Source organism: Phodopus roborovskii, unplaced genomic scaffold, assembly GCF_943737965.1.
Source record: "Phodopus roborovskii unplaced genomic scaffold, PHOROB, whole genome shotgun sequence".
Classification (NCBI taxonomy): Eukaryota; Metazoa; Chordata; class Mammalia; order Rodentia; family Cricetidae; genus Phodopus; species Phodopus roborovskii.
The window spans coordinates 1,331,403-1,358,946 of NW_026126623.1; the positions used below are offsets into that span (position 1 = coordinate 1,331,403).

General features: G+C 45.3%; 1 protein-coding gene across 1 annotated transcript in view; it reads left to right on the top strand.

Moving 5' to 3' along the window:
• Igf1r (insulin like growth factor 1 receptor) overlaps window positions 1-27,544 on the top strand; it is a 277,658-nt gene that overhangs the window by 242,423 nt on the left and 7,691 nt on the right. The window contains exons 11-20 of the mRNA XM_051206506.1: window positions 3,479-3,762; window positions 4,894-5,030; window positions 5,483-5,642; window positions 9,617-9,719; window positions 10,400-10,470; window positions 16,099-16,328; window positions 16,597-16,707; window positions 20,779-20,941; window positions 23,617-23,746; window positions 27,175-27,309. Of these exons, the coding sequence (XP_051062463.1) occupies window positions 3,479-3,762; window positions 4,894-5,030; window positions 5,483-5,642; window positions 9,617-9,719; window positions 10,400-10,470; window positions 16,099-16,328; window positions 16,597-16,707; window positions 20,779-20,941; window positions 23,617-23,746; window positions 27,175-27,309 (1,524 nt within the window). The remainder of the gene's footprint in view (window positions 1-3,478; window positions 3,763-4,893; window positions 5,031-5,482; window positions 5,643-9,616; window positions 9,720-10,399; window positions 10,471-16,098; window positions 16,329-16,596; window positions 16,708-20,778; window positions 20,942-23,616; window positions 23,747-27,174; window positions 27,310-27,544) is intronic.

Sequence of the window (27,544 nt, forward strand, 5' to 3'; positions counted from 1 at the left end):
TGAAAAGTTGTGTACAACCCTGGAGGCTGAAAACTGGTTGGACAGCTGGATTCAGACCAGTGAGGCACCCAGCCCAGTGCCCTGGTCCCCCCAGAACCCCAGCTGCCTGCAGTCCTCTGGGCTTGTTCCTCCTCCTGAAGTTCCACAAGCCTTCAGCTGCTGTTTATCCTGCTGTTACTTTGCCTTTAGTGCTTTTCTTAGATTGTCTCAACAAATAGATTTTAAAATGACTTCCTTGATATTTGTGAAATGGTCAAAGATATCCCTCTTCATCTGAAGAGTCAGTGGAGTAGAAAACAGACCTGTTAGATCTGGAGGGTCCAGTCCTTTGAGACTAGAACTCCTGACTTCTTGGCAGCTTTATTCCCCTCCCCTGCTCTCACAGTGAAAATTTGCTAGAGCTTTTAGTGCCCTGTAGCAGACTATGTATTCTCACTGGGCACAGTTCCCTTGGTTGGAAGGCAGCTGGGCAGCTGTTGAAGTCAACTTTGTGGGCCAGGATGCACTGCAGTTTTTTACCTGTGTTCCTAGTGTATCAACTGTGTTCCCTTGAATTTGAAAACCTAATCAAATCAAAAGGTGTTTTAAAAACTGGATGTAGTGATTTACTTTCAGCTTGAGTCTTGGATCTCAAACCTACATTGTTCAACACCAGACCTCTCTTTCCTTTCAATGGATTGTCTATGTGGGCCAGTCCACCCAAACCAGTGCTCAGCTGGTAAAAGTTGTATAACCACAAGAATGCCTAGGTATAGTGTCCTGAGGAGGCTAGGCAGGAAGTCTTCCCCTATCTCAACATTGTACTGGGTGTCAGTCAAATCCAGGACTTCTTGACCATACACGTGCTTGATGCTGCCAGAGGTTCAGGTTGTGAGTAAGGATTATTAGTTATCTGATGCTCCGTGGTGTGCATAGCTCAGTGGTTTTAAAGAGGAGGAGCACAGAGCCGCCATGCCTCTGCTCTGATGAAGGCATCCTTGTCTGTGTTGCATGGCAGAGCATTATGGCAGAAGTGCTTGTGAGAAGGAGAGAGCAGGAGGCAGACGGGAAACTGGGTAGAAGTTGAGAGCTTAGTTTTGCTTTTGTGACAACTTCTGTTTAGACCACCCTCTTGAGAATACCACTCAGTCATTTGCTTGTATTCACATGACATCGCCACTGCTGCTGCAGTTATCATTGGCTGTGGAACACCAGGTTGAGTGATGGGGCAGCAGAGCTGTGGTTGACCTAGGTGTGACTGAAGTGTCTGTACTCTCAGCTGGATCCTGAGTGCTGAATGCCATCACCCTGTCGTGCAGCTTGACTTCTATGTCCTGAAACAAGCCCAACGTGCAGATATGTGTTACTACACCTTGCTATTTGGGCTTTTTGGTTTGGTTTGATTGCTTTTGGTATTTGCCTCCTATCAAGGCATAGATCTGGCACCCATACAAGTTCTAGCAAGGCCCTTGTAAAAGAGCACCCTAGATGATAGGAATGAGTCATGAAGACTGTTGTACAACTGAATTACCTAAAAGTTGTTCATACTTACATGTCATTCTAGGCACAATTTATTTGGAGGCTAAAGGCACATAAGTCAGATTGTCTGCAGTGCCTGACTCTGCCTGTGTGCTTATTTGTAATAGAATGGAAGGTAGTGTTTATTAGGTTACTTCCTGAACTTGGTGTTTGGTAAATGACTGCATTGGCTGCTATCTTTACAAGTTACATAATTTATATCACTAAAATGTTGACAAATGTTAAGAAAGGCAAGATTCTCCAATAGCAATTATTTTGCAAAGTGAGGAAAGCTGATGATACAGCGTGCTGTTGGCCACCCCATTTGGAATGTAGCTGTTGACAAATCTGGGCCACTCTGTTTACATCATCCCCAATTTTCTAATGCCTATATTGCCTCCCTCTTTAGTCCTGACTCTATATCCATAGTAACTGTTAGGCAGTCTACAAAAGTGTAGTGTGTACAAATAAGCAGACTACTAAGAAGGGAGTGGACCTAGTATCATTTTTCAATAAATCAAATGCAAGAAACTTCGTACATGTAGACACAAGTTTGTGTTGTGCTGGTCTCAAAAGGGAGGCAGGAAATTTATTAGTAATGTTTTGAATGTCTTCCTAGCAAAATGAAAATGTGGTTTCTTGTATCTTCCTTCCAGGAAGGTAGATAGTCTCTTGATTGGTTGGGAACATGGTAGACTAGTACTCTTGTTGCCTAGCTCTTCCTTCTCCAGCATCATGAAAATGAATGCACATCCCTGCCTTTGGAGACAGGCCCTGCACAGGCTGTTTATACACTTGTAGTGGGGCCTGCCGTGTCAACACCTGACAAATAACTGTGATTTTGATAGCAGATCCATCTGCTGAGCAGGCTGGGGAGCATGCAGCCCTTTTCCTCTGGACCTCAACCCTACTCTTCCAGGGCTTAGGGACCATCCATCCATAGGCCTGGGGCATGGCTTCCAAGGTGCCTCCCTCTGTGTGTGGATTTCTCCTCCTCTCTGCTGGGCACTCCTGCACTGAGACTGATGAGCTCTCTATTCTAGGCACTGCTGTTGTCATGTACTTTTCATGTTCTTACCAGGCAGACTGCATCTACCTGTTGCTGCCATCCCTTGCCTAATCCCAGGCAGTGCAGCAATAGCCTCAGCACCCAGCTTTCCCACCGTTTGCCCACAGCTAGCCTGAGGGTGGTGTGTTCCTCATAGAGGGGCTTGTCTGTTGTTCTGTTTTTATTTCTCAGTTCTTCTTGGTGTCTGAAGCCTGATTTTAGGGTTTTCGGAGGCAGATGGAGCCCCACTCACCTGTTCCTGTTGTTTTTCTGTTGTTTTCAAACCAACACAAGTCAATGGCAGAGGCTCCACTCCCCTCGCAGGCAGGATGTTGGGAGGCCACAGGTACCCACTGCTAAATGGGGAGCAAAGGTAGGCTTGATGGACCTCCAAGACCATAACGCAGGCATTAGGGATTGCAGGCATCCATTACTAGGAGTCCCTGTTACTCAGGAAAAGCCCTGGATTTACGGACTTGCTTGCTTCTCTTTCAGAGAAGATCAAGAAAGCTGCTACTATAGGCCTTTGGATCCCTTCTGCCCCGTGTGTCTTAGGCCTCAGCTCTCTCACTTTTTCCTAATCAGTCTTAGCTGAGGCAGGTGGGTTTGTCCGTTTCAGTGGTCAGTCATCAAGGCTGACCAAGTAGCAATGTCAGTTGGGTGAAACACAGCAATGCCTGGCTAAGAATGGCTGATGTATTGTTTGCTCTTGATTGGGTGCAAGTGTGAGTGTGGGTGTTTCTGAGGGTGCCACAGAGAATGCAAGATGGATCATGAAGAAGGAAATTCCCTTGGTGTGTGTTGGTTCTTATCCAAGGAGCCTAAAAGTTTCGTTTATTTCAAGGCTAGGATTTTCCTTTTCTGTTACTTCCCTCTTGGCCATAGACAAGACAAAGCTTATGCCTTTACCAGCTGGCCTTCTCTTCCTTGCAGACCTGAAAGGAGGCGGAGAGATATCATGCAAGTGGCCAACACCACCATGTCTAGCCGAAGCAGGAACACCACAGTGGCTGACACCTACAATATCACAGACCCAGAAGAGCTCGAGACAGAGTACCCTTTCTTTGAGAGCAGAGTGGATAACAAGGAGAGAACTGTCATTTCCAACCTCCGGCCTTTCACTTTGTACCGTATCGATATCCACAGCTGCAACCACGAAGCCGAGAAGCTGGGCTGCAGTGCCTCCAACTTTGTCTTTGCGAGAACCATGCCTGCAGGTATGGCACATCACAGCCTGGGGGAGAGGCTGACAGCCAGAGGAGGGACAGCCCTTAGATTGAGTCCTACGACTGTGTGGTCATTGATACACAGCGTTGTCCATCAGGAGCCTAAGAAACAGAGAGCATGTTCCCAGTTCCAGGTCCCATCCTGGGCTCAGCAAAGAAAGTCTTTCCAAGCCTCCGCCAGGGCTCCCACTCCTGCTTCTGCTTGGCTCTCATGTGTACTCTGTGCACAGCCCTTCACCCTTCTGTGCACAGCTGAGTGAGTTAGCTTGCCATCGCTTTCACAGAATACCTGAGCTAATCATCTTAATGGGAAGAAAGGTTTATTTGGGCACAGTGTGTGTTTGGGGAGTTCTGGACCATAGGCACTTACTTGCCTAATCCTTTTGGGCTTATAGAGAAACAGCACATCATGTCAGCAGTGGGTGGTAAAGGAGACCTGTCCCCCTCCTGGCCGCCGTGGAGAAGAGAGAGGAAAGGCTGCTCCCTAGTGCCCTGACTTCCCTCAGTGAGGCCCCATCTCCTAAAGGGTTTACCATCTCTCAGTAGTGCCGAGGGCTAGAGGTGAGGTCTTCTTAGCACACTGCAGACCTGAGAGGACACTCCAGGTTTCGAATAAAGCCGCTGCCTTTATCCAGAGGATGCACTGATCCTCCTGGCCCACCAGAGCAGCCTGTGGGCCTCCTTTTGAGCCCCTTCTTCCCTTGCAGTCACCCAGACAGCCACTAAGTTGCTGTGAGGATTTGGGCCTGTGGAGAGTCAGTACCACAGCAGGAGGCTTAACACACTGAAACTCACTGCCCTCTTTCAGGGATGCTGTGTTTGAGGGGTTCGTTCTTCTTTAGACAGGAAAAACAGACCGAGAGAGAGTGAGTTAGGTTGTCAGGAGTGTGAGGGTTTTTCTGGTGATGACCAGTCAGTGTCAAGGTGCTGTGGAACCTTGAGATGACAGGTCACCAGGCATGTCCAGTACCTAATCCTTCACCTGTGCTAGCAGCCATCTCAGGAGGGCCCCCACGACGTCCCTGTGCAGCCCTGCATACACATGTTAATGAAGAGCCATTCTCATGTTAGCCTGCCATTTGTCATATTTTTTGGAGACCTAAACTCAATGTCTTTCTGCAGAAGGAGCAGATGACATTCCTGGACCAGTGACCTGGGAGCCAAGACCTGAAAATTCCATCTTTTTAAAGTGGCCGGAACCTGAGAATCCCAACGGATTGATTCTAATGTATGAAATAAAGTATGGATCACAAGTCGAGGTAAGGCCAGGACTGTGGCCTGCACCTGTGGGTGTTCCTGTGAGCACTAGGAGCACTTGTTATCACATGCCACTCACTGCTCTGCTGGTCAGTCAGTGAGGAATCAGGGTCTCCCAGAAACCCAGGCTCTGTGGAGCAGTAACCACAGCACAAGGAGCTGGCTGGCTGTACTTTACCTGTAAACAGTTTCATTGTAGATAGACCTTGTGTCACAGGCGAGACACATCTTGATAACTCTTCATTCCTCTGGAGTTCTTTCAATTACAAACATGACTGATGAGGGTTTTCCATGTGCCACCTTACAGGTCCAATTTCTGCCTTTATGTTGATGACCTGGATGATTGCTAGGCAGATGTTGGGCGACTGGTGTTATTAGCACAGTGATGAGCTAGCAGGTGTCAGTCAGTCCTTGCTTGTAGGAAGTTTTAACACTTAATGTTTCATTTCTTTAGGATCAGCGGGAATGTGTGTCCAGACAGGAATACAGGCAGTATGGAGGGGCCAAGCTTAACCGGCTAAACCCGGGGAACTATACAGCCCGGATTCAGGCCACCTCTCTCTCCGGCAATGGGTCGTGGACAGATCCTGTGTTCTTCTATGTCCCAGCGAAGAGTAAGTCTTAGGAGGGAGATACATGGCAAAACTAAAAGCCGGCTGGGCCTGAGCTGGGCTTCTGATGTCTGCTTTTCTGTTAGAACAAGGCTGGCCAGGTTGAGGAGATAGCCCATTGGGTAAAATAATTGCTTAAGGATCTGAGTTCAGATCCTTCGCATCAAAACCAGGAGTGGTGGTGTGCTTCTGTAACCTCACTGTTCAGTAGATGAACAGTAAAACACTTGTAGCTTGCTATTTAGCCAGTTTAGCTCATTGGTGAGCTCTGGGTTCAATGAAAGATCTCGCCTCAAAAAATGAGGTTGCAAGCCATAAAGGAAGATATTTGACATTTATCCTTGGTGTGCACAGATCTGTGATACTCTCTCTCTCTCTCTCTCTCACACACACACACACACTCACACACACACACCAGAGCTGGTCAGTTATAAGATAGGGGCACAAACTAGTGTGTTATCTCTGATCTCAGCCTGGGAAGATGCTGACCCTTGGGTCCTTATCTCATGTGACTGACTAGAAGGTAGCACAACCTCTGGAGAGCTAGAAGACAACTCTGCTTTTACTCTGGCTTATGTGAAGAGGCAGTTTGCAAATTATTGAGTTGAATATGCCATCTCCTGCCTAGTCAGTGAAAGTGGCTACAGCCTAGAGCCAACACTCAGAATCATGAAATTAAAAAAAAAAAAAAAAAACCAGCGATCATATAGTCTCAGTGCTCTAGGGCAGAAATCTACAGTCCACCTTCCCAGGCAGAGTCATCCTCCTCCCCTCATCTGTCCAGTGGTGAAAAACAGGTATTTTAATCCATCAATATACATTGAAAGATACTTTACTTATTATTTTGCACAGAGTTTCATTCAAACCACTGAGAAGACAGGATTCTTAGAAGGCTGTTCTAAATGGTGATGTCATATGTAAAACTAAATGTGAAATGCTTAAATACAAGGGTTACATGACCATAAAATGTAGTCTTTTCTTTGGTGAAGTTTTGTATAGTGCATTTTTAGATGTCTTATTGGAAACCAGATATTTCAGATTAGTTCATACACATGGAATATAGGGACAAATAATACAATGGAATCAAATGTGAATTCCTCTTGTACCCCACCAAAATCTCAGCTCAGCTTTGGTTGGTAGCTAGAATCTTGGGTCTGGTGGACTGTTGTTTCCTAGTGTCTGTGTCCCTACTGATCTTTTCTGGATTCTTTATTCAAACAAGGTGTCGACACATCCAGCAGTCCCCATCCAGAAGAAATGACATTGGTGTCTCAAAGAGTTGTCCACTGTCTTGTTTCTTGAGGCCCTAGACACAATAACCAAACTGGAAATAACCTAAGTACCCACCAGCAGATGAGGGGATCAGTTGTAGGGGTTGAAAGAAACACTTGAAAAATCCTCCTAGTGACAGATAACAAAAGAATAGAATTATAAACAGTAAGCTAAGATTCCATGTATCTGCTGCTGGTGGGCCTAGGTGTAGGTTTTAGGAGTAATGGGATAGAGATTTCTGTTGGTTATAATCTGAATTTTCTTATTTATTCCAAGTAGCCTAGCCTCGTATTTAGCTTCGGCGCTAATTCTCCAGTATGATGTTGCAGTAGCTTTCCATTGTGACAAACACTTGAGATAACTAGAGGGAGAGATCTGTTTTGGCTCACAGTTTTGGAGGTTGTAGGCCATAGTCCATTGACTGTTACTTTTGAACTGTGCTGAGACAAAACATCACAAGTGGTAACTACATGATGGAGCTGAGCTTTTTACCTCCAAAAGAGAGAAAGGGGCTAGGTTCTGTCCACAGTTCTCTTCAAGGACACCTACCTTCCAATGATGTAACTTCTTCCCTCTAAGACCCACCTCCTATGGTTGCCATTAGCTCCCAGTAGTGACACAGGCAAGCCACCAAGACTCTAAACATCCAAGTCTTTGGGGGACATTTACCCTCTTAACCACAGTACCCTGTGCCACCACACCAGCACTGGAGCCCTGCTATTGCTGGGCTCTGTCCAGGCTTTGTCATCATCTCCCCAACCCTTCCCTACCCTTCTGCTTATTTCTGGGGTCCACAGGCTAGGTATATTTTGTAGCGTTCTCTGAAGAAGCAGTCCTTGGCTTCTGGAGCTGAGTGAGCCTGGCGTTCCTTAGGAGCAGCCATGTTTGTATCTGCCTTTGTTTATCTGTTTGTACCACCAAGACCGGGGCATCTAAACATCCCTGTGATTCATTTTCTCCATTAGAAGCTGCATGCTAGCTTTCTTTGCTCCTGGCAAGTTTTCCTAGGTTCTGACAAGACTCTGCTGCTGCGGTTTAGAGGGATACCCTGAATGTTCTGCACCACCCGCTATTTCTAAAGAACTCTGTGTGCTTGAGTCCTATTAAATTCCTCTTCAGATAGCTCCCCTCCAGATTAAATAGTCTCAGGTCTTTCAGCCTTTTCTCGAGGACCAGTTGCACAGGCAATTTTCTAGCAGTCTTGTTCTTCTGGTTGTGTTCCAGTTTTTTCGTGTCCCTGTTAAAATGGGAAACTTCAGAAAGAACACAGCATATCATGACCAGTGGTATCAGTAATAGAAAACCAAGAACTCTCCTGGGGGAAAAAAGCTCTGTGCTCCTCATTGGTAGGGATACCTTTGAATACTTTTAGGAATTAGAAGTTGCCGAACTTCGTTCATTTTTGAAAGATACTAGATTAAAAAATAGATTTAATTTGAAAAATGAATTTGGTTTTTGTAATAGTTCAAAAATAAGAATAGATTCTAGAGATGTACTAATCATTGGTGTGTGACTCCTGGTCCATGGAGATGTTTCCAGTGCGTTCCCAGCTCCTTTCCAAGTAGACATTCCTATTTTTTACTTACTAGTCTTGTGTGTGCCCTTGTGGTCTTTTTTGCCACCGTACACGTGGAGAGTTTGAAGGACAGCTTTGAGGAGCTGGTTGTCTTCTCCTTTTACATGAGTTCCAGGGATTGAACTCAGGTTGCCAGGGTGACCCAGCAGGTGATTTTGCCCACAAAGCCATCCCATTGGCACTAGCGTAGACATGTCTACATGGGTGTCTGATATTAACTATGGGCTTCTTATAGGCAAACGTGAAATCCAGACAGCTGCCATTGAAATGCTTCTTTCCTTCCAATTCCTTATCAGTGTTCCAGGGGTCACTCAGATAAGCTCTCATAGCTGTCTTCACCCCTTCTCCCCAGCCACTCATTTTGTTTGTTTTTCCATTTTAACTGGAGTCTTATGAATTCTTTCTGATGCATGCCTCAAACCTGGCCTCTCTGTTGCCATGCTCACCGCCATGAGCCCAAAGATTTCTAGTTCTGTGGTGAGGCTATTATGAGCAAGGCCCGCAGGAGGGCCAGGCTCTTACTTGAGAATGTGACTTGCCATTTGCCAATGCAACCCCTGGGGAAGTTAGATCAGCTCTCTGATCTTGCTTATAGAAGAGGATTTCTTCCTGTGTCTGAATTAAGCAATACAAACATAACTCAGGGAGGATGGCATGTTCCCCTAACTCCTCCTCGTAGACCTGGCAACATTGGCAAGAAGTATCATCCAGTGGTGGAGGGGGGGGAGCAGCTGTCCGTGGAAATTTTGTAAAGATCAGCACATCATAAGCAGTTAGTGTGTGTGTAAGTCTGAGATCTGTTCCATTTTACTTCAGCAAATGTATATAAACTTCCATACCAATACACACAAAAATCATTTGCTTTCAGGCTGTCATTTGAACTATTATTTCAGAATATACAGCACTTTGAAGAAGTATAATACTTGCATCTGTAGTTATTTACCATTTTCTCCAAACTGTTTGTTTGCTGGGCCTGTCCTGACACTTACCTTGAAGATTCCTAGTGTGTGGTGAAGGGAGTAAAGGGTTTTTCAGAAACGATTTTTAATCATACTTCCAACCACAGATAAAAACAGGAAGACAAGCCGATTACTGACCTGACATAGCCTGTTTCTTCTTGCTTCTGCAGCAACGTATGAGAATTTCATGCACCTGATCATTGCTCTGCCAGTTGCCATCCTGCTAATTGTGGGGGGACTGGTCATCATGCTGTATGTCTTCCATAGGAAGAGGTGAGTGTCTGGGCTAGCATGAGGCGATAGTTGTAGCCAGCCGGATTGATGATTTGAGCTTGAACATAGATCCGTCTATGGGGGGAAATATGATGTAGACTGACAACCTGAGTTCCTAGTCAAACATTCTCCAGAGGCAAAATGAGCATTTCCTGATGATTAATGAGAGGTAATCATCTTACCCTTTTTTGGTTTTTTCAAGACAAGGCTCCTCTGAACAACAAACAGTTCGGCTACCTTGGAGCTTACCTTGTAGAGCATGGTGGCCTCTAACTCACAGAGATCCACCTGCCTCTGCCTCCTGAGTGCTGGGGTTAAAGGCGTGTGCTGCCGCCACCACCCAGCTCCCATTTCCCCTTTCTGGCTGTGCTGGCACAGATTGCTGGCTTGTAAAGAGCTTCTCCAAGCATGCCAGATTAGCTTTCCCATCAAGTGAGCCTTGTTATTTCCGGTGAAGCAGAGAAACCAAAGCTCTAACCTGAGGCCATCAAAGAAGCTAAAGGACTTGTCCTCAGGTATCTGCTGGCCCACCAGGGTCTGAATCCCAAGGTCCCATTAGCTCTGAGCATGCTTTGCATCTCTTTCTCAAGACAGGAAGGAAAAAGAAAGGATGAAAATATTACAGCGATGTATAGATATAGAGATGGGGTTGTTGACCTGAATTTCATCTTTTTTGACAGAAATAACAGCAGGTTGGGCAATGGAGTATTGTATGCCTCTGTGAACCCCGAGTATTTCAGTGCAGCGGATGGTAAGGATCCTGGCCAGGGTAGGGGAGTGTGGGAAGTACCTTTGTCCTGTGGTCTGCCTTTGTCAGAGTTTCCTTTTTTTTTTTTTTTTTTTTTTTTTTTTTAAACAACATTTTTTAGCACTCTAACTTTGTCAAAGATTCTGGGAGTCTCAGATGTGCCAGGGAAAACCAGGCTCTGCCAATTCACTGTGTTGCTTGAAGTGTGAGCAGAAGGAAAGAAGCGTTCTTATTGCTCTTGTCTAGTCAGGGACTTGCTGCAGCTGACCAAGTAGTTCTTAGACAGCTTCCGCGCAGTTGACTTCCTGTTGTTCCTTGGCCAGTTAGGGCTGTGCCACTTTGTATGATCATGGAATCCCTCTGTTATTCTGTCCTGATAGGGGCCATACAGCCTGTGTGCCCATTTACATTCCCTTGGCAGTAACTAATGAAAATCACTTAATTAAATGGCTCAGAAGTTCTGACTTGGAACCTGGGTTTACCCAGTGATTTTTCTCTTCTTTTTTTTTTTTTTTTTTTTTTTTTTTGTCTTTTTATCTGTCTCTTTTCTACCTGGTGCTAACTTCATATGTTTTTAGGTAAGCTGGGGTTAGGGTAAGTTGGGGAGGATTCCTGTAATGCTATCCTTAAGTTGGGGGGTTTTCCAAAGTCCATCACATTTTCTCACTAAGCCTTTGCTGTAGGTTTCTCGTGCCTGTCTAGATGCAAGCAAGGAAAGAATCTCTGAGAAAGGCTTGTTCAGGCTAACACAGCTAACAATGGGAAGTCAGGACTAGGAGCATCCCCAGCCCCTCCTCCTGAATGCTGATGGTGTGATATTTGGAAGGACTGTGAGGTTGCTGGGGCAGGCAGGGAAGCTGGCCACAGGAGGGCTCCATCAATTCTGGCTGTGAATACACAGGGGTGTGAATGCAGTACATATCTTCAGGACAAATGTTTCTTTGCCCCCTTCTTGCTGCAGAAGTCTAATTGCGGGAAAAAAATAGGATTGTTCTCATTGGTTATCCTGTTCAAATACAAAAACAAAAATGCTTGGGTGACTTAAGCACCCAAGTAAATATGTATGGTTCCTTTAATCATTTTTAACTGAATTATGTTTACAGTAAAGCCAATCAAGAACAGCCTCTTCTGAATTTGAGTCAGGTACAGATAATGATGTTATTTCTGTTTACAAAAGGTCTCACAGTTATCTTTGAATAGGCATAAATGCATATGCTTGTATCTGTAAAACATAGAAAATACCATAGAAGGATGTGCACCACATTTAAGAGCATAGTTACTTATGAAGAAGATCTTTCTCCTTTAAAATTAAACAAAACATGTTTGGATATGTTGCTTAGTGATAGAACATTTGCCTTCCATGTTCCACAACCTGGGCTCTCTCCCCACACCACCAAAAACAAATAAGAAAGCAAAGAAGCAGAATCAAGAAGCTAAATGTGCATTGTATGTACAAAGAACAGTTCTTTATTGGAGGCCAGGCCGTACTATAAAGCCTTAGTATATTATACAGGCTAGCCCACATCTCCTGGGCTCAAGTCATCTTCATACCCCACTTTAGTCTCCTAAGTAGCCAGAACCATACAGCCATGGTGCCCTGGACAGTAACTGCTTTTGCAAAAGAGAAAGGGGTGGAGGGCTAGAGAAATGATGTTTTTTTTTTTTCCTTCAAAACAAAAGAAGAACAAATTTGTCACCACCCAGGCCAACAGGTGAGAACACTGTCACCTCATCTGAACTTGATTTCTTTGGCCATTTGAGAAGCACCAGCCAAGGTGTTTTCCTCAAAAAGCTGCAGAGTGACATTGTACTCAAAGGCACTTAAAGACTTTTCTCCCAGAGTTAATCTGCATGTCTCTGTTGTGGAGAGCTCACTGAGAATCCCCTACAGGAAAGCACTGATAACATTGTGTGCACTTAGGAACCACTCTGGCTGGCTAAGCTGAGGTCCGCTGGCTAAAGTCAGCTGCTGGATTGAATTTAGAAAAAGGTTTGAAGGGCATTAACTTCAGGGACCTCCCAAGTAATGGGATGTGATTGGCTTTAACTCCATGTTCTATGGCAAGCCACATAGCTAATTCTCATTAAAAGCTAGCCTGAATCTTTGGAGATAGTAAATGGAGACAGTGACCCCCATCCTTACTAAGAGATAGGATAATGACCTCGTTTCCTGTGCTGTCCTGCACAATATCAGCCTCTGCAGAGTCACAAGCTGTCTGAGCCCTGTGGAGGACAGAATTGTAGTTGAGAAATTACCAGATGCAAATGTTCCATGAAATACAAGAATGTGCATAGGAGCCCAGTGTAGTGAGTGTACCTGTATCCATGTGCTAGGGAGGTTGAGGCTACAAAATTGCAAATTCAAGACCAGCCTGGATTACATAGCAGATTCGAGCCCGTACCAAGGTTCAACAGTCGGAATAAATGAATAAATAGATAACTGCACGTTTTAGTCAGCGCTCATTTCTGTGAAGAGACACCATGACCACAGGAACTCTTAAAGGGAAAACATCTAATTGGAGTTTGCTACAGTTTCAGAGGTTTAGTCCATTACTGTCTTAGTGGGAAGCATGATGGCATTCAGGCAGATATAGTACTGGAGAGTAGCTATGAGTTCTACATCAGGTCCACTGGCAGAGAGCAAGACACTGGGCATGGCTTGAGCATTTGAAACCCCAAAGCCCACCTCCAGTGACATAATTGCTCCAACAAGGCTACACCTCCTAATCCCTGTCAAGTTGAGCCACTTCCTGTTAAATATATGAACCTGTGGGAGCCATTCCCGTTCAAATCCCCACAATCTGTATGTTACATTCTTCAGAATATAAATGGGTGGTGTTCCCAGCACCAAATTTATAATAAATAGCCTTCCCTTATGGCATCACTTCAAGGTAGGTGCCTGTGTTAGAGGACTGTGGTAGCCTGCTCATGGTCTCTTACCTCCATCTGCAGCTCAGCATCCAAAAGCATAAAAGCAAACACAGCCACAATTTCCCTCCAGTCTCACATGAGCTCCTCCTTTAGGTGGGGCTATCCGTGTCCATGCTAGATTATGGTTCTAGTGGGGTGAATATTCTTGTTACAGATCTCGTACATTAGTGTAATAGTATTTCAGTTCTCACTCTACCTGGTGAAGTTGTGTAACGGAGCTTGTGTTTGGTTTTCCCTTACTAGTTTTCCTCTTTATTCTTCCCTCTTCTTTGTCTTTTCTTCCCAAGACTATTCGTTTATTTATTTTTCTCAGACATAACCAAAAATGGAAGCTGGAGAAGAAATTCCTTTCAGGTTCCTGTCAGGGAGGTCCCTGAGGTTACAGAGTCCAGGCCAAAGGTCTAGGGTCACCACCAAGTCCCCCTCGGAGCTCCCTAGAGATCTCCCACAGTGGCTACAGTCCCAGCCTCTGGGATTGGTTTTGTTTCTTTGGTTGGGTTTTTAACTTTTTGTTTTAAGGACTGTGCATCCTGGGGCTAGAGAGATGGCTCATCAGTTAAAAGTACTGGTGGCTCTTCCAGCACCCGTGTGGCAGCTCACAAACATCTGTATCTCCAGTTCCATGGGACCCCATGCAGTCTTCTGTCCTCTGTAGGCACTGTTTGCATGCAGTACACATGCATACATGCAGCCGGAACACCCATACATAAAGTTGATTTTTTTTTTTTTCTTCTTCTTCTTTAAAGCATCATACTCACTTGAACAGTAAAAGCATCTCTGGGGTTAAACAGCATTTTACAGTCTGCAAGACACTTTAAGCCATTTTGGATGTTTACTGTAGTTTTCATTACCTCCCACCCTGCTGCTTCCTTCATCAGCAAGCGAGTTCTTCTCTTTCCCCTCAGATGAGAAAGGCAGCAGTCATCGTTAGTTCTTGATTCCTTGACAGGAAAGGAGCAGCATGGTCACTTAGACTTGACCCCACCTTTTTGCAGATTCCAGAGTTAAACAGCTAAGTAGAAGGAAGCAAGCAGGCAGTGCTGGGGTTCATGCTGCATTCCTGCAGCATGCCCCTCTACAGTCCCCCCTCCACAGCCCCCCCCTCCACAGCCCCCTCTCCTCTACAGTCCCCCCTCCACAGCCCCCCCTCTACAGCCCCCTCTCCTCTACAGCCCCCTCTCCTCTACAGCCCCCTCTCCTCTACAGCCCCCCCTACAGCCCCCCTCCTCTACAGCCCCCCTCCTCTACAGCCCCCTCTCCTCTACAGCCCCCTCTCCTCTACAGCCCCCCCTACAGCCCCCTCTCCTCTACAGCCCCCCTCCTCTACAGCCCCCTCTCCTCTACAGCCCCCTCTCCACAGCCCCCCCCTCTACAGCCCCCTCTCCTCTACAGCCCCCTCTCCTCCACAGCCCCCCTCCACAGCCCCCTCTCCTCTACAGCCCCCTCTCCTCCACAGCCCCCTCCACAGCCCCCTCTCCTCTACAGCCCCCCTCCTCTACAGCCCCCTCTCCTCTACAGCCCCCCCTCCTCTACAGCCCCCTCTCCTCTACAGCCCCCCCTACAGCCCCCTCTACTTTACAGTTCCTCCCGCTCACTTCCCTTCTGTTACTTGTTTTAAAGACTGAGGAATTTTCTCTTTAGTTACATTTTTTTTTTTTTTTCATTTAACCTGATATATCCAGCAGTCAGTTTTAATATAAAAATAGTGTTTTTAAACTTGCTGTTAACCAAGTCTTTGGAATACAAGGCTGAAGAGATGACTTAGTCATTAAGAGTACTTGCTGATCTTTTAGAGAACTCTAGTTCAGTTCACAGCTCACATGAAAAGGCCTACAAACTACCTGTATCTCAGCTTCAGAGAATCCAACACTGTCTTCTGACCTCCCGGGCACCCAAACACATGTGGCATCCCCCATCTCTCTCTCTCTCTCTCTCTCTCTCTCTCTCTCTCACTCTCACACACACACACACACACACACACACACACACACACACACACACGAGAGAGAGAGAGAGGTTCACATGTATACATAAATAAAAACAGGCCAGCTTAGTCTACAAAGAGAGCTCCAGGACAGCCACAGAAACCCTGTCTCAAAAATATTGATTAATTAATTTTTAAAAATCTTCTACAATTTATCTTTTTTTTTTTCACTTGTTTTAAATAAGTCTTTGAAATAGGATGTAATTTTCTTACAGCACGTGTCAGTTGGACCAGCTCTATTGAGTTCTCAGGAACCCTACACTAGGGCTAGGTACTCCGTTAGCTAACACAGGCTGAGGGTCCATGAAGAGGATGCTTCTCCCCTCTAGGCTCATCCAGGAAGGGGGAGGTTCGCTCTCCTCACACACATTCTAGTCCTTTACCTTCCCATCTGTTCCCCACCACTGTTCTCTCTTTCTGACATTCATCTTAATCCCTTGATGAAGATGGGCAAAGTCCTACTTTCTCTGTCTCTTAGGGTTAATTTTGCTTTCTTACTTTGTTTGGTTGGGTGTTTTAGTTGTATTGTTTTTGCCAAGGAAGGAAAAAGGAACCACTGCTTTTTTCCTCCTGTCCTAGTTTTCTTTGTTTCCTTCCAGTTCTTAGATGCTGGTACTACCCTCCAAATATCATGGAATCCTCAAAGTTTGGATGCCTGTCCTTGACTGTATTGTCTGTTTCCATGCCTGCTTCAATCCTCATCTCTTACTCTCTAGTGTATGTGCCCGATGAATGGGAGGTAGCTCGAGAGAAGATCACCATGAACCGAGAGCTTGGACAAGGGTCCTTCGGGATGGTCTATGAAGGAGTGGCCAAGGGTGTGGTCAAGGATGAACCTGAAACCAGAGTAGCCATCAAGACAGTAAATGAGGCTGCAAGTATGCGTGAAAGAATCGAGTTTCTCAATGAGGCTTCAGTGATGAAGGAGTTCAACTGTCACCATGTGGTAAGAGAGTGTCTGACCAGCCAAGATCAGACAGGACAGAAAGCTATTTCTATGCCTTTGACCACAACTCTGAGACTGCTGCCTTGCCTTCTACCCAGTGGATAGTTTCCCTGTTGCACATAGATCTGTGAGGTGGAGGCCTCACCCTCTCACCAGAGCTCTGCTCCTGGACACAGGCTCTAGCATTACACAGGTCCAAGAGGCATAGGTCATCATGTGGGTCATCAAGCTCTACCCCTCTGAGTCCTTCTCTTTTTTATCCCTCCAGGTCCGGTTGCTGGGTGTGGTGTCCCAAGGCCAGCCTACCCTGGTCATCATGGAACTGATGACACGTGGGGATCTCAAAAGTTATCTCCGGTCTCTAAGGCCAGAAGTGGAGGTCAGTTTTGATTCTCATTGTGTTATCTTATCTGTTCCGTTACTATCAGGAGCTCCATTGTAAGAAACATGTTTTTAAATGTTTACTTCTTAGCCTGGAGTGTCTTGCTGCATGCTTTTTGTGGGTCCTTCTGGTAAAAGATTGTCTAGCTGTGGGCAGACTGGAATCTCTGTGGGGAGATCTTGTCTGTCTTTGGATCCCACCCACTCCACTTCAGGCATCTCTGTGTTCTTATTTCTTCATTCCTCCTACCCCTGCCCACATCTCATAACAGTCCCCACCTGCCCTAGGACATGTGTTAGAGCCAACCTTCCCCCACAACCTTTCCACTCAACTCCTGCTGGCCTCCTATTAACTTGACAGGAGACTTGACTCTGCCTAACATGCATTTTCTCTTGTCATGGTCCTCAGAGAGTGCCCCTTCTTCACCCCAGAACCATGTTTGTGTGTGCTAATAAAGTTCAGTGTTTAGGCTGGCAGGGGCCTTGACGCTTAGCACTATCCAATCTGTGCGCACACACTCACACAGACACACATAGGTATACACACATGTGAGCATGCTGCCCTTACCCCGACTCTGCTTTAGAGACTTCTCAAACTCTGCACCAGCCTTTCAGGCTGGGTAATAATCCAGTGTCCTGCTTGAACTTGTAAATGATAATCCCAGTTGCATGATCTCTGCTTAGTCTATAGTGAAAATTTCACATTGTAACCCTGATTAGGTCCTGCATTTTTCATTAATCACTGCAGTCTTCCCCTTCTGCTGCACTAACACCCAGCCAGCTTCTTAGCATCTGTAAGTCTGATTTATAAGTCCTTAATTCTGAGTAAACTGGTAGACAGACATTGAGAAACATTGCCAGGGCTAACTGTCTTTCATGGGGCTGCCTCAGTGGTTCTGATGTCCTCACTTTGCCCCTGACTTTATTACTTGGGGATAAGCTGCTTTCTCCCTGCATTCTCTCCAAAGGGAAACTCCCCTCTTCTCGTCCTGTTTCTGGTTCTGTTCCCATTATCTGTTCTTTTGTTTTCTTTTCCTCTACAACTTAAACATCTCCTAGGTGACAGTTTCTTCATTTTAGTTCTGACTCCCTGTGTACAAATGCCCTTGTTTACTTTTAGCATGTGCTTTTGGGGTTTGAGGAGAGCCCCAAGACTTGAGTATGGACCAAAGATCTGAATGGATGTTTGTTAACTCTGCCAGACTCATTTTTCTCCCCCACATCAGTCCCAAGTTCCTGGTGGAGCCTTTTCCTGACCCACTAATATCCCGTCTGTAGAAGGAGAAAAGCTTTATGGAATAGGTGCGTGGAGAGTGGTCTTCATAGACACCTCCTAAATCGGGAAGTACTAACTCCTTTCCTTCCTAACTCAGGCATGGATTAAAACCCCTAACTGTTGTGCCATTGGTTACCTCCAATGCCCAGGCAACTGTAAGAGGCCTCTGGGCCTCAGTTTCCTCTGTATAAGAGACAGATAAAGGGCTATAGAGATGGCTCCAAGCAGCTGTTAGGAGCACCGACTTCTCTTCCAGAGAACCCTAGTTGAATTCTCAGCACCACATGGCAGCTCACAAATGTCTGTAACTACAGTTCTCCTGGACTCCTTGAGCATGCAGACAAAACACCCATATACATAAAAGAAAATGTTAATAAAAATAATTTAGAGACAAGGTGAGTTACTGAAGCCCCTTTCAGAAGTAAAACTTTAAATTCATCAGATCTAAATTTTGTCTTTCTAACTCATGTCAAAATTTAAAAAAAAAAAAAAAAAAAAAAAAGGCAAGTATATCCCAGCTTTAGTATACATACCCTTGCTTCTGGGTCTATATCCTGCCTTTAGTATGTATACTCTAGCTTCAGTATATTCTGCCTCTTCCCCCATTGGGATTTGCATATTTAGCTTGATGAATGTATGGATGTGTGCTTATCTTAGGGAGCTATAACAAAATTAAAGATTTCTACTCTCTTGACATGAGGGGAAATGACAGTATAGAATCATGAACTGACAAAAAGTCAGCCTTTCTCTGCATATAATTAAGTCCCTTTTGTTGATTGTTTTTCACACGGTGAGTGACAGCTTCCTGTTGAACACTTACATAGCATTCATATTCCATCCATTATGTGTTATGAGCCTAAATGCATGTCACCTGCAGAGGTCCTGCTTTGCCATGCATATTTAAAGCCCTAAAAATACTAAAAGACAATGTAAAAGCAGGAAGCACCAGCATAAAAGAAATGGTAGGTAAATTCAGGCTAACTCCAGATGGTGTCACATCCCTTGGAAACATCCCCTGAAGTAAAAATGACTAAATAAACCAATGAATGAGCTCCCCTAAGTCTGTTGTGAAATGTGGAGAGTACTACTGGACATGCTGGGGGGCTGTTACCTGATTTCATAATTCTGACATCCAGTGAGAACTTAGCAACCCTGGACAAGAGCCAGCATTCTCTGAGTGTTTTGGCTGGAGTGCATGCCCTGTATAGAATAGCCCAAATAGTATGAACCCAAAGCCTTGCCATGCTCTTCCTGTGACCCTCAAAATAACTTATGGTGATATATGGGACCTTGGAAAGTGAGATGCTTCATATATAGTGTTGTTTAAGACACTTTGCAGTTAGGGAAACCAAGGCATAATCTACTATACTGGTACAGATACATAAGCAGTTAGTGTCTAAACTGGGTTCTCTTCTTTCCCATGCCTATCTTTGGAATTGTCATAGGATTTCTGTTGCTGTGAAGAGGCACCATGACTAAAGATACTCTTATAAAGAAAAACTTTTAATTGGGGACTAAACAGAGGTTTAGTCCATTGTTGTCATGGCAGAAAGCATGGTGGCACGCAGGAGACATGGTGCTGAGCGTAGCTTAGAGTTCTACATCTGGATCCGTAGGCAGCAGGAAGAGACAGGGAGCCACTGGGCCTGGCTTGAGCTTCTGAAATCTCAGAGCCCACCCCCAGTGACATATCCTCCAACAAAGCCACACCTCCAATAATGAGTCTCTGGGGGCCATTTTCACTTAGACCACCACAGGGGTTGAACATGTTTTTACCTGCTAAGCCATCTCACCAGCCCCTTGGGCATATTTTATTTTGTCAAAATTAACATCATTTTCTAGGTTAATTCTTTGCAGTGTCTTGCCCTCCTCTGCAAACAGTATTTTTCTATGTTGCTGGCCATTGACCTTGGTCCCCTTCAAGGTAAAGTCCATCTGCACTTCATTTGTCCTCAGTGCCTAAAGAAAACAGTAATCCAAGGTAAAAGAACTAGTTAGTCTTCGTATCTTACTTTGTGCCTTACAAGGAGGAGATAAAGATAAATAACTCCTGGCAGCTTGCATGAGAAATCAAGCGTGTGGTGTCCACTTGGGAAGTGTGGCACTTGTTCCATGTGGCCTTTGTCCAGGTGTGCTGTGCTTCCTCTCACTTACACGTCGTGACTGTGGTTACCTAAGTAACCGAGAATCCTTAATACCAAAACTTGCTGTTTCGCTTGAAGTACTTTCTGTCCTGCTCCAGATAGAAACTAATGAACAGGGGACCTGGCTTGCTTGTTAATACACTTGCCCCATAAGCAAAAGAACTGGAGTTCAGGTCCTCAGAAACCATGTAAATTCTGGGCAGGTGTGGCAATCTGCCTGTAATTGAGTTGGGATGCCCAGAGTCAGCTTTGATTTTGATTGGGAGACCCTGCCTCAAAAACTAGACGGAGGAGCAATTTAAGAAGATTGCCAACATCAACTTCAGGCCTCCACATTCACGCACATACATGCATGTATGTGGGTGGGGTTAGAAACAGAAAAGAGAAAAGGTAATGATGGTCCCAAGGAGTACTAATTGACGTTTCCCTTGGCCACCCTGTGATAGGGTCAGGGAACAAGCACGTGATTTTATCACACATCGCCAGAGCTCAGCAATGATAAGTTTCTTCTGAGCAAGTTCTTAACTTCCTGCAGACAACCTGTGGTGCTCAGATTAAATAAACATAGATGTGCAATCCCTTGAATAAACTGATAGATAGTGGGGGAAAGTCCCAGATGCTCATGTTTTATTTTGTTTTTAATTTGCAGCAGAATAATCTAGTCCTAATTCCTCCAAGTTTGAGCAAGATGATTCAGATGGCTGGAGAGATTGCAGATGGCATGGCTTACCTCAATGCCAACAAATTTGTCCACAGAGACCTTGCTGCTCGGAACTGCATGGTAGCTGAAGATTTCACAGTCAAAATTGGAGGTATGTTCTTTGCTTTCCTGATTGGAGCAGAAACTAAACACATGGGTGCTAAAGGGCTTTTGCAGTGCTTAGACTGCCCTTGGAGAGGTGTCCCAGAGGTACAATGGCTTGTCCTTGAGTGAGAAGATGTATGTAGTCAGTGTAATTGACTATTCCTGGCTGTCATCCTGAGAGCATTTTAACATGGTGGTCCAGATAGAGGTCATGTTTCTTGGGTAGAATGTGAGTTGCAGAAATAACCAGGACAGCTTATTTCCACGAGTAATTTTGGTTTGAGGATAAAAGCCAGCATCCAGTCCTCCCTCGAGTCTCTTAGCTTGTAAAGAACAATATCCCTAGATAGGCCCATGACCTGGCTTGGTCAGCCCAGAATTCTCCCCTCCTCTCCTACTTCCAATGATTCAACCCAGGACCTCATGCGTGCAAGTTAAGCAGTCTACCACTGAGCTACATCTTCCAGTAGTAGCTCTAGGTTCTTGACCTTTCTGTCATACATAGCACTTCCCACCATGATCTTAGCTGCTCAGCCTGCCTACTATTAGACCCCTTGTTTCTACCAACACATTGTGATATTAAAATTATATTGGACTATATTTCTGGTCACTGGCTAGAGACTTTCCCCAGCCTTTCCGTTGTATGTCAGCTTTGTTTTTGATTTGTCTTTTAATAATTAAAAAAAAAAAAAAAGTAGTGACAAAGTTGCTCAGGAAACCACCTGCATTTGCCCAGCCTTTGTCTTCCTACTGTGATAAGACAGTAGTTCAGAAACATACCAGGTGTTCATCCTGAGAAGGAGCAGAGAGGACAGTGTGCAGTAAAAATCATCAGTCACCAGCCTTTGGCCACCTCTTAAACATGTGCTTTGGCAATGTTTTTGCTTGCCTAAACTCTAGCAATGATGTTTTGAATGGACTTTTTGGTCTCTTAAGTGAGCATTGAATATCTTCTCTACAAAAGTATCCAAAATAGGGCTGTCTGTCTTCATCTTGCTTTGAGCAGGAGTTCGGAATGTTGGCATGTTGTATTGGACAGACATCAGTCATTTGGAGTTACCTAGTGTCCCCCAGCATATCTGTCCCTGGGCTTGCACACTCATTTGTAGAGCCCTGGGAACCCAGTTTGGTGGGTAGCCACCAAGAGACTATCCTGTCCCAGATAAAAGTCACCCTCTTACCTTCTGACCTTCCTGCCTCCCGTTCCCTCACTTATGCGTGGGACCCACATTTAGTCCTCAAAGGGGGCCACTGGGTACCTGCGTGGATTCCTTCCATCCATTTTGGGGGCATGTCTCCCCACCTCTGAAATAAGAGCAATAATAGGACAGACTCAGGACATGAGCACAAAGGACCTGGTGTAGACAGCAAGCCTGTGCCCATGTCCTCATCCCGCACTCCCTCACATTCTTGCTAGCACAGGCAGAAACTCAGCTGGGCTGCTTTTGTCCTGCTTTGCATTACAGTTGGGAAAAATGCTTTTTGGTGCTTCTTGCCATTTTAAATCTAAATAAGTAAGGATTATATTTGCTGTTTAACCATTTGGCATATTTATAAGGATAGTTTGTCTTGTAATTGTGATTTTTTTTCTTTCTAGAATTAAATTTTGTGTGCATGTATAGGATGGTAGGGGTGTTCTGTTTTTCTTTTGCATTTAGAAAGAGAGATTGTTTTCTAGAATTCCCCTTTAATGCAAGTCAAAGCAGATCTCTCATTTGCATACCAGTGGATTATTTCAGGGAGACTTGAGCGCTTACTTTTTCCTCTTCTCTGGCTCCAGGATGACACACCCTAAGTCAGTTCACCAGAGGAGGCTGGACATTCGTACACAGTGCAAGTCAGTTGTGTCAGTTAACATTCAGAAGCCTCATTCTCTGTGGGGTTTGCTTTGCCTCGGTGACCTCTTTGTGCACCACTTAGAGATGTGAAGGGACATTTTTACGGTAGTACAGTTCCTTCTCCCTGGAGGAAGAATGGGAGCATGTATATGAGAAAAGGTGATGTGAAAGAGTGGGAAAGTCAAATTTGGTGAAGACACAATAATTCGAGATTATAAAGCAGGCCTGCCATCAAACATAATTATATGGCACCTTCAGGAGACTCAGAAAATGGAAGAAATTTTCAAAACTGAGTGGGAGTATTGTGTTGGGGAAAGGTGTTGGTAATAGCTCCACAAGCCTGGTAAAGAGCATCTTAGCCTCTCACTGTGTACTTTTATCTTCACGAGCCATTACTCCGAATATCTTCTCCCCTATTAAGTAGTAAAAGGCCTTCTCCTCAGTGCTAGAACCATGCTACCAAGTAAATGAGGTCCACGTCCGTGGTGTATTTGACCAGGCTTTAGAAGTACGTGTCACTCATCCTTGGTCTGCGCAGTGTATATTTTTTTTTGATAAATTGCCGTATTTAGTAATCTGCAAACTGCCTATCACTTTAAAAAGGAAACAGATTATAAATAATTGAGACCAAAGATGTCTTGTACTTGACTGATGGTGTCTTACTATGTCTGCCTTATAAAATTACAAGCAGTAATACTAAACCTTTCTGGAGGGCAACAAGGACAACATTCATCTTGAATATGGAAAAAGGCCAAGGACCCTGTATTGGGACAGCCACAGCCCCTTTGCTGCTGCCCGAAGACTTGATCCAACTAAGTAACTGTGTTTTCTCTGCACCCTGCAGATTTCGGTATGACACGAGACATCTACGAGACTGACTACTATCGAAAAGGAGGGAAGGGACTGTTGCCAGTGCGCTGGATGTCTCCCGAGTCCCTCAAAGATGGAGTCTTCACCACTCACTCAGATGTCTGGTATGAGAGTATCCCTGCATGGCCAGCTTGAACCCTCCAAATTCTGGTTCAGGCTTCTGGGTCATTCTCTCCTGGTCTCTGTTCACTGTCACCCACTACCAGCCTGAGTTCAGCATACAGTGCTCCATAGCCCTTTATCTGTGAGCTATTCCTATGTGGAGTTCAGTAGAGCAAAAGGGTATTTGTGGGACTCCAAGGTGTATGTAGAACCAACATTTCCTTCCCTTTTTAGCTGATACTATGTTTCCAAGGTGTGGTGAAGTGCCAGAAGTCCAGCCTTCATTTCTGTCCATTTCTCCTCTGCCTGTTTCCCCTCTGTTTCTCACTCTTAATACATTACTATACTGTGTGTGTGTGTGTGTGTGTGTGTGTGTGTGTGTGTGTGTGTGTGTGTGTATGTGCTGCTGCCTCCCCTACCTCACCTCATTGAACCTTCAGAGCGAAGGCAGTACTTTACTTAAACCCAGAACTTGAAGGTCACAGTTGGTTCCCTGTTGGTCCCATCCAGTCTGTCAAAACACACCCTATGGATATCCATCGTTGCTGACCCAAAGCATCTTCATTAGTAATAAAAGTACCTTATGGTGGATGTACACTAACAAAGGGGTGAAGAGACTTCTCTGTAGGACTGCTTACTGCAGTTCCTTGGAAACACTGTGTAGAGGTCATCGGGTTCCAAAATACAAGTGGAGTTCTTGGCAGACAAGAGCCCTGGCACGCCCCCCCTCCTCAAATGTCAGCAAGTGTCTTAGCTTTCCTCTTGGGAGATCCCATTGCTGTTGTGTTACAAAAACAGTAGTTGTTTACTCCATCTGCAGATGACCACACAGAAGAACTTTACCAGTAGTAACTGACATCATTTTTTTAGTATCATAAACCTTTCCCAGTCAAGAGCTTTGGATCTTCTTTGGAAGACAGGTGCAAATTGGAATAACATTTGAGTATGACCCTGCACAGCCTGCTTGTTTCCTGACTCAAGGATGAGGTCTGTGCTGCAGTCAGCCCATCCGAGGTTACCTCTTTCCTGTCAAATCACGCTTCTCTGCCCCATGTTCAGATGAGGTGGCAGGAGAGGGCACACCTAGGGCCACACTTCCATCTGTTTATTCTGGACTTCATGCTTCTGGAAGCTTAGAGGTCAGCTCATAGGGTAGGAAAACAGAGTCAGCATAGGGAAATAAAAGTCAAGTTTCACACAGACTCATTCTAGCCCAATTCTGGGTAGCAAGCCACAGCAAGGGGCGCGCACAGGGTGCTCCCTCCCTGTTTCCTCCACTGTGACTCGATAGCCTTTACAAACCAACAAGGAAATGTCTGTATAAAGAGAAGAGGCCTTTGAAATCCATCCCACCAAATGCTCAGGCATCAACGGTGCTTTGGATGTTTGTTTTCTCAGCCCAACCTTCAAGCATTCAACTATGGAAAGCAAGGACATTGGAATGTATAAACTGTTTCTCAGCTCTAACCGAAGCTGTGCCTCTTAGAAGAATGTCAATCATTTTAGAATAAATTCACAGTCATAAGACAGTTGTTCTAAGTAGGCAAAAAGTCCCAAAGAATTTTGTTTGACTTTGTAGGAGAACTTAGGAATATGGCGTTGGGAGGGACCTTCAAGTCAAGCCAAGCCCCAAATCCTGTCTACTCCATTCATCACAGCTGTTACTTGAGCTTCTGTGGAAATGTTCCAGGGACTGTCCCCTTCCTCACAAGGGCAGGCAGGCCGGCCAGCCTATGTCTCTAGACATCTTTGTTTTCTGTTCTGTTCTCTGTCTTGGTCTCCTCCATATTAGTACACTGCTGGTGTGGAACAGGATGCTGGCTACAGGGAGTCCAGGAGAACAGGATGCCTGAGAGAGTTAAGCTGGAGAGATGCTGGCTTCCTCAAGAGTCAAGTAACCAACATCTAGATAAGGCAGTCAGTGCTCAGGGCCAAGGTTGTTACCGATTGCCTGGAAGCCTATGGTGAACCAGGGAAAGCATTGGAAGCAAGGGAAGTTGGCCTGGAGGGGAACCTTGTCAAGACCAGCCTGCAATTGACAAAAATAGAAAACCACATACATCATTGCTTGCCTCAGGCCAATTTCAGACATGAGGGTGGGCTCTGTAGCCTCCAAAGAGTACCTCTGACGTAGCCATGTGGGCTCTGGAAGGCAGAATCCATGACTGGAGTAGACCAGAAACCCATTTCTTCATGTCCAGGTTTTTCAGAACCATGATTTCACTGCTTTTTTGGGTCTTTTGTATGATTTGAAGACTAAGTCTTAGTCACTGCTAGTTCAAAAGAACCTTGGGTCTGACTGCTAAGGTTCTATTTCTGTCTGACATTGCTTAGTATCAATTTGTACAAAACCCTTTTGTTCACAGAAGAGAGCAGAAGCAGAGAGGCAAACATGATTCGGTTGGAGGCTTCCTTCTTCAGCTTAGGTCAGGGTCCTCAGAGTGCTGAATGAAAAATGCCAGCCAAAGCTTTCCTGTGGGGATTAGCCCTACTGGGGTTTCCTTCTGAAGTTGGCTTCCAGTGGCCAGCCTGCTCTATTCCATTAACACAATCTGAGTGTGAGAGCAAACAGGCCAGGGAGAATTTTGCAAAGGCAGGTAGGTACACCTGAGAAGGTGTCCACACTGCAGGTGGCAGTATTGTCCTGTTACCTATCTGAAGTTTCTGTGTACATGGATCTCTTGTACTTTGATCCTCTAGACTGACAGACAAACAATACACATGGTAGAGTCCCTTCACTGCTCTGCCTGCTGAGTTTATACCTCAGCCAGCCTCCAGGCCAAAGGACTCTTTGTTAACTATGACATGCAACATAAGCCAGTGCATCTCACCTGTTTCCTACCTCCCACAGCTGCCTCCCCAGCCAGTGGCTCCTGAGTTCTGTAAGGGATGGGTTTTCATCTTCCTTTGCCTGCATCAAGATCCTACAGAACTTTTAGACATCCCAAGAGCCAACTCCCCACCCCACAGCTGTCAGATCAGAACTGCTTTGGGGAGCCCAGGTACCCATCTGTTTAAGAACTCCAAGTAGGCCCTTCTTTGCAGTAGCTGGAGATCATTAGAATGGAGATTTCCAAACTGGGATGAAAAGAATCCCCTAAAGAGATAGTTAAAATGCTTACCTGTCCCAAGCCAGTGCTGGGACCTGGCACTGGAGTTAAAATTGTGTGAGGGATGCTAAAAGCCCTGTAACCTCAGCTGCCTCAGCCATGCCACCTGGGCTGTGGTGGCCCTGCAAGGGAGCATCAGCGGTGACAGAGAAGGCCAGATATCCCACATTTAGCCACATAGCCGGTTTGACATACAAAGTGCTGGTCACCACATTGAGGAGACTTTTTCAGCACCTAGGGTTGAAGAAATGCTAACAAGGAAGGGGATGTGCTCCTGCCCACTCTTTTCTGAGCTACTCATGTTTTGTTTCTCCAAATAGGTCCTTTGGTGTCGTCCTCTGGGAGATTGCCACACTGGCTGAACAGCCATACCAAGGCTTGTCCAACGAGCAAGTTCTTCGATTTGTCATGGAGGGAGGCCTTCTGGACAAGCCAGACAATTGCCCTGACATGCTGTATGTATTTCCTGAGCCGTTTAAGATTAATAAATCCAGAGCCAGTAGCTCCCTCTGTTGCTGTTTGTACAGGAAACCATTAGAAGAGGGCTTATCTGTCTTTATCAGTGGAGATGAGCTTGTTGGTTCTGTGATTTTGTGCAACACCTTAATCCCATCCCAGTCCTGCAGTACCAATTAGCACTTTGCACTGTGGTTTCTCAGGCCCCCCCCCATCTCTGTGAAATATCCCTCC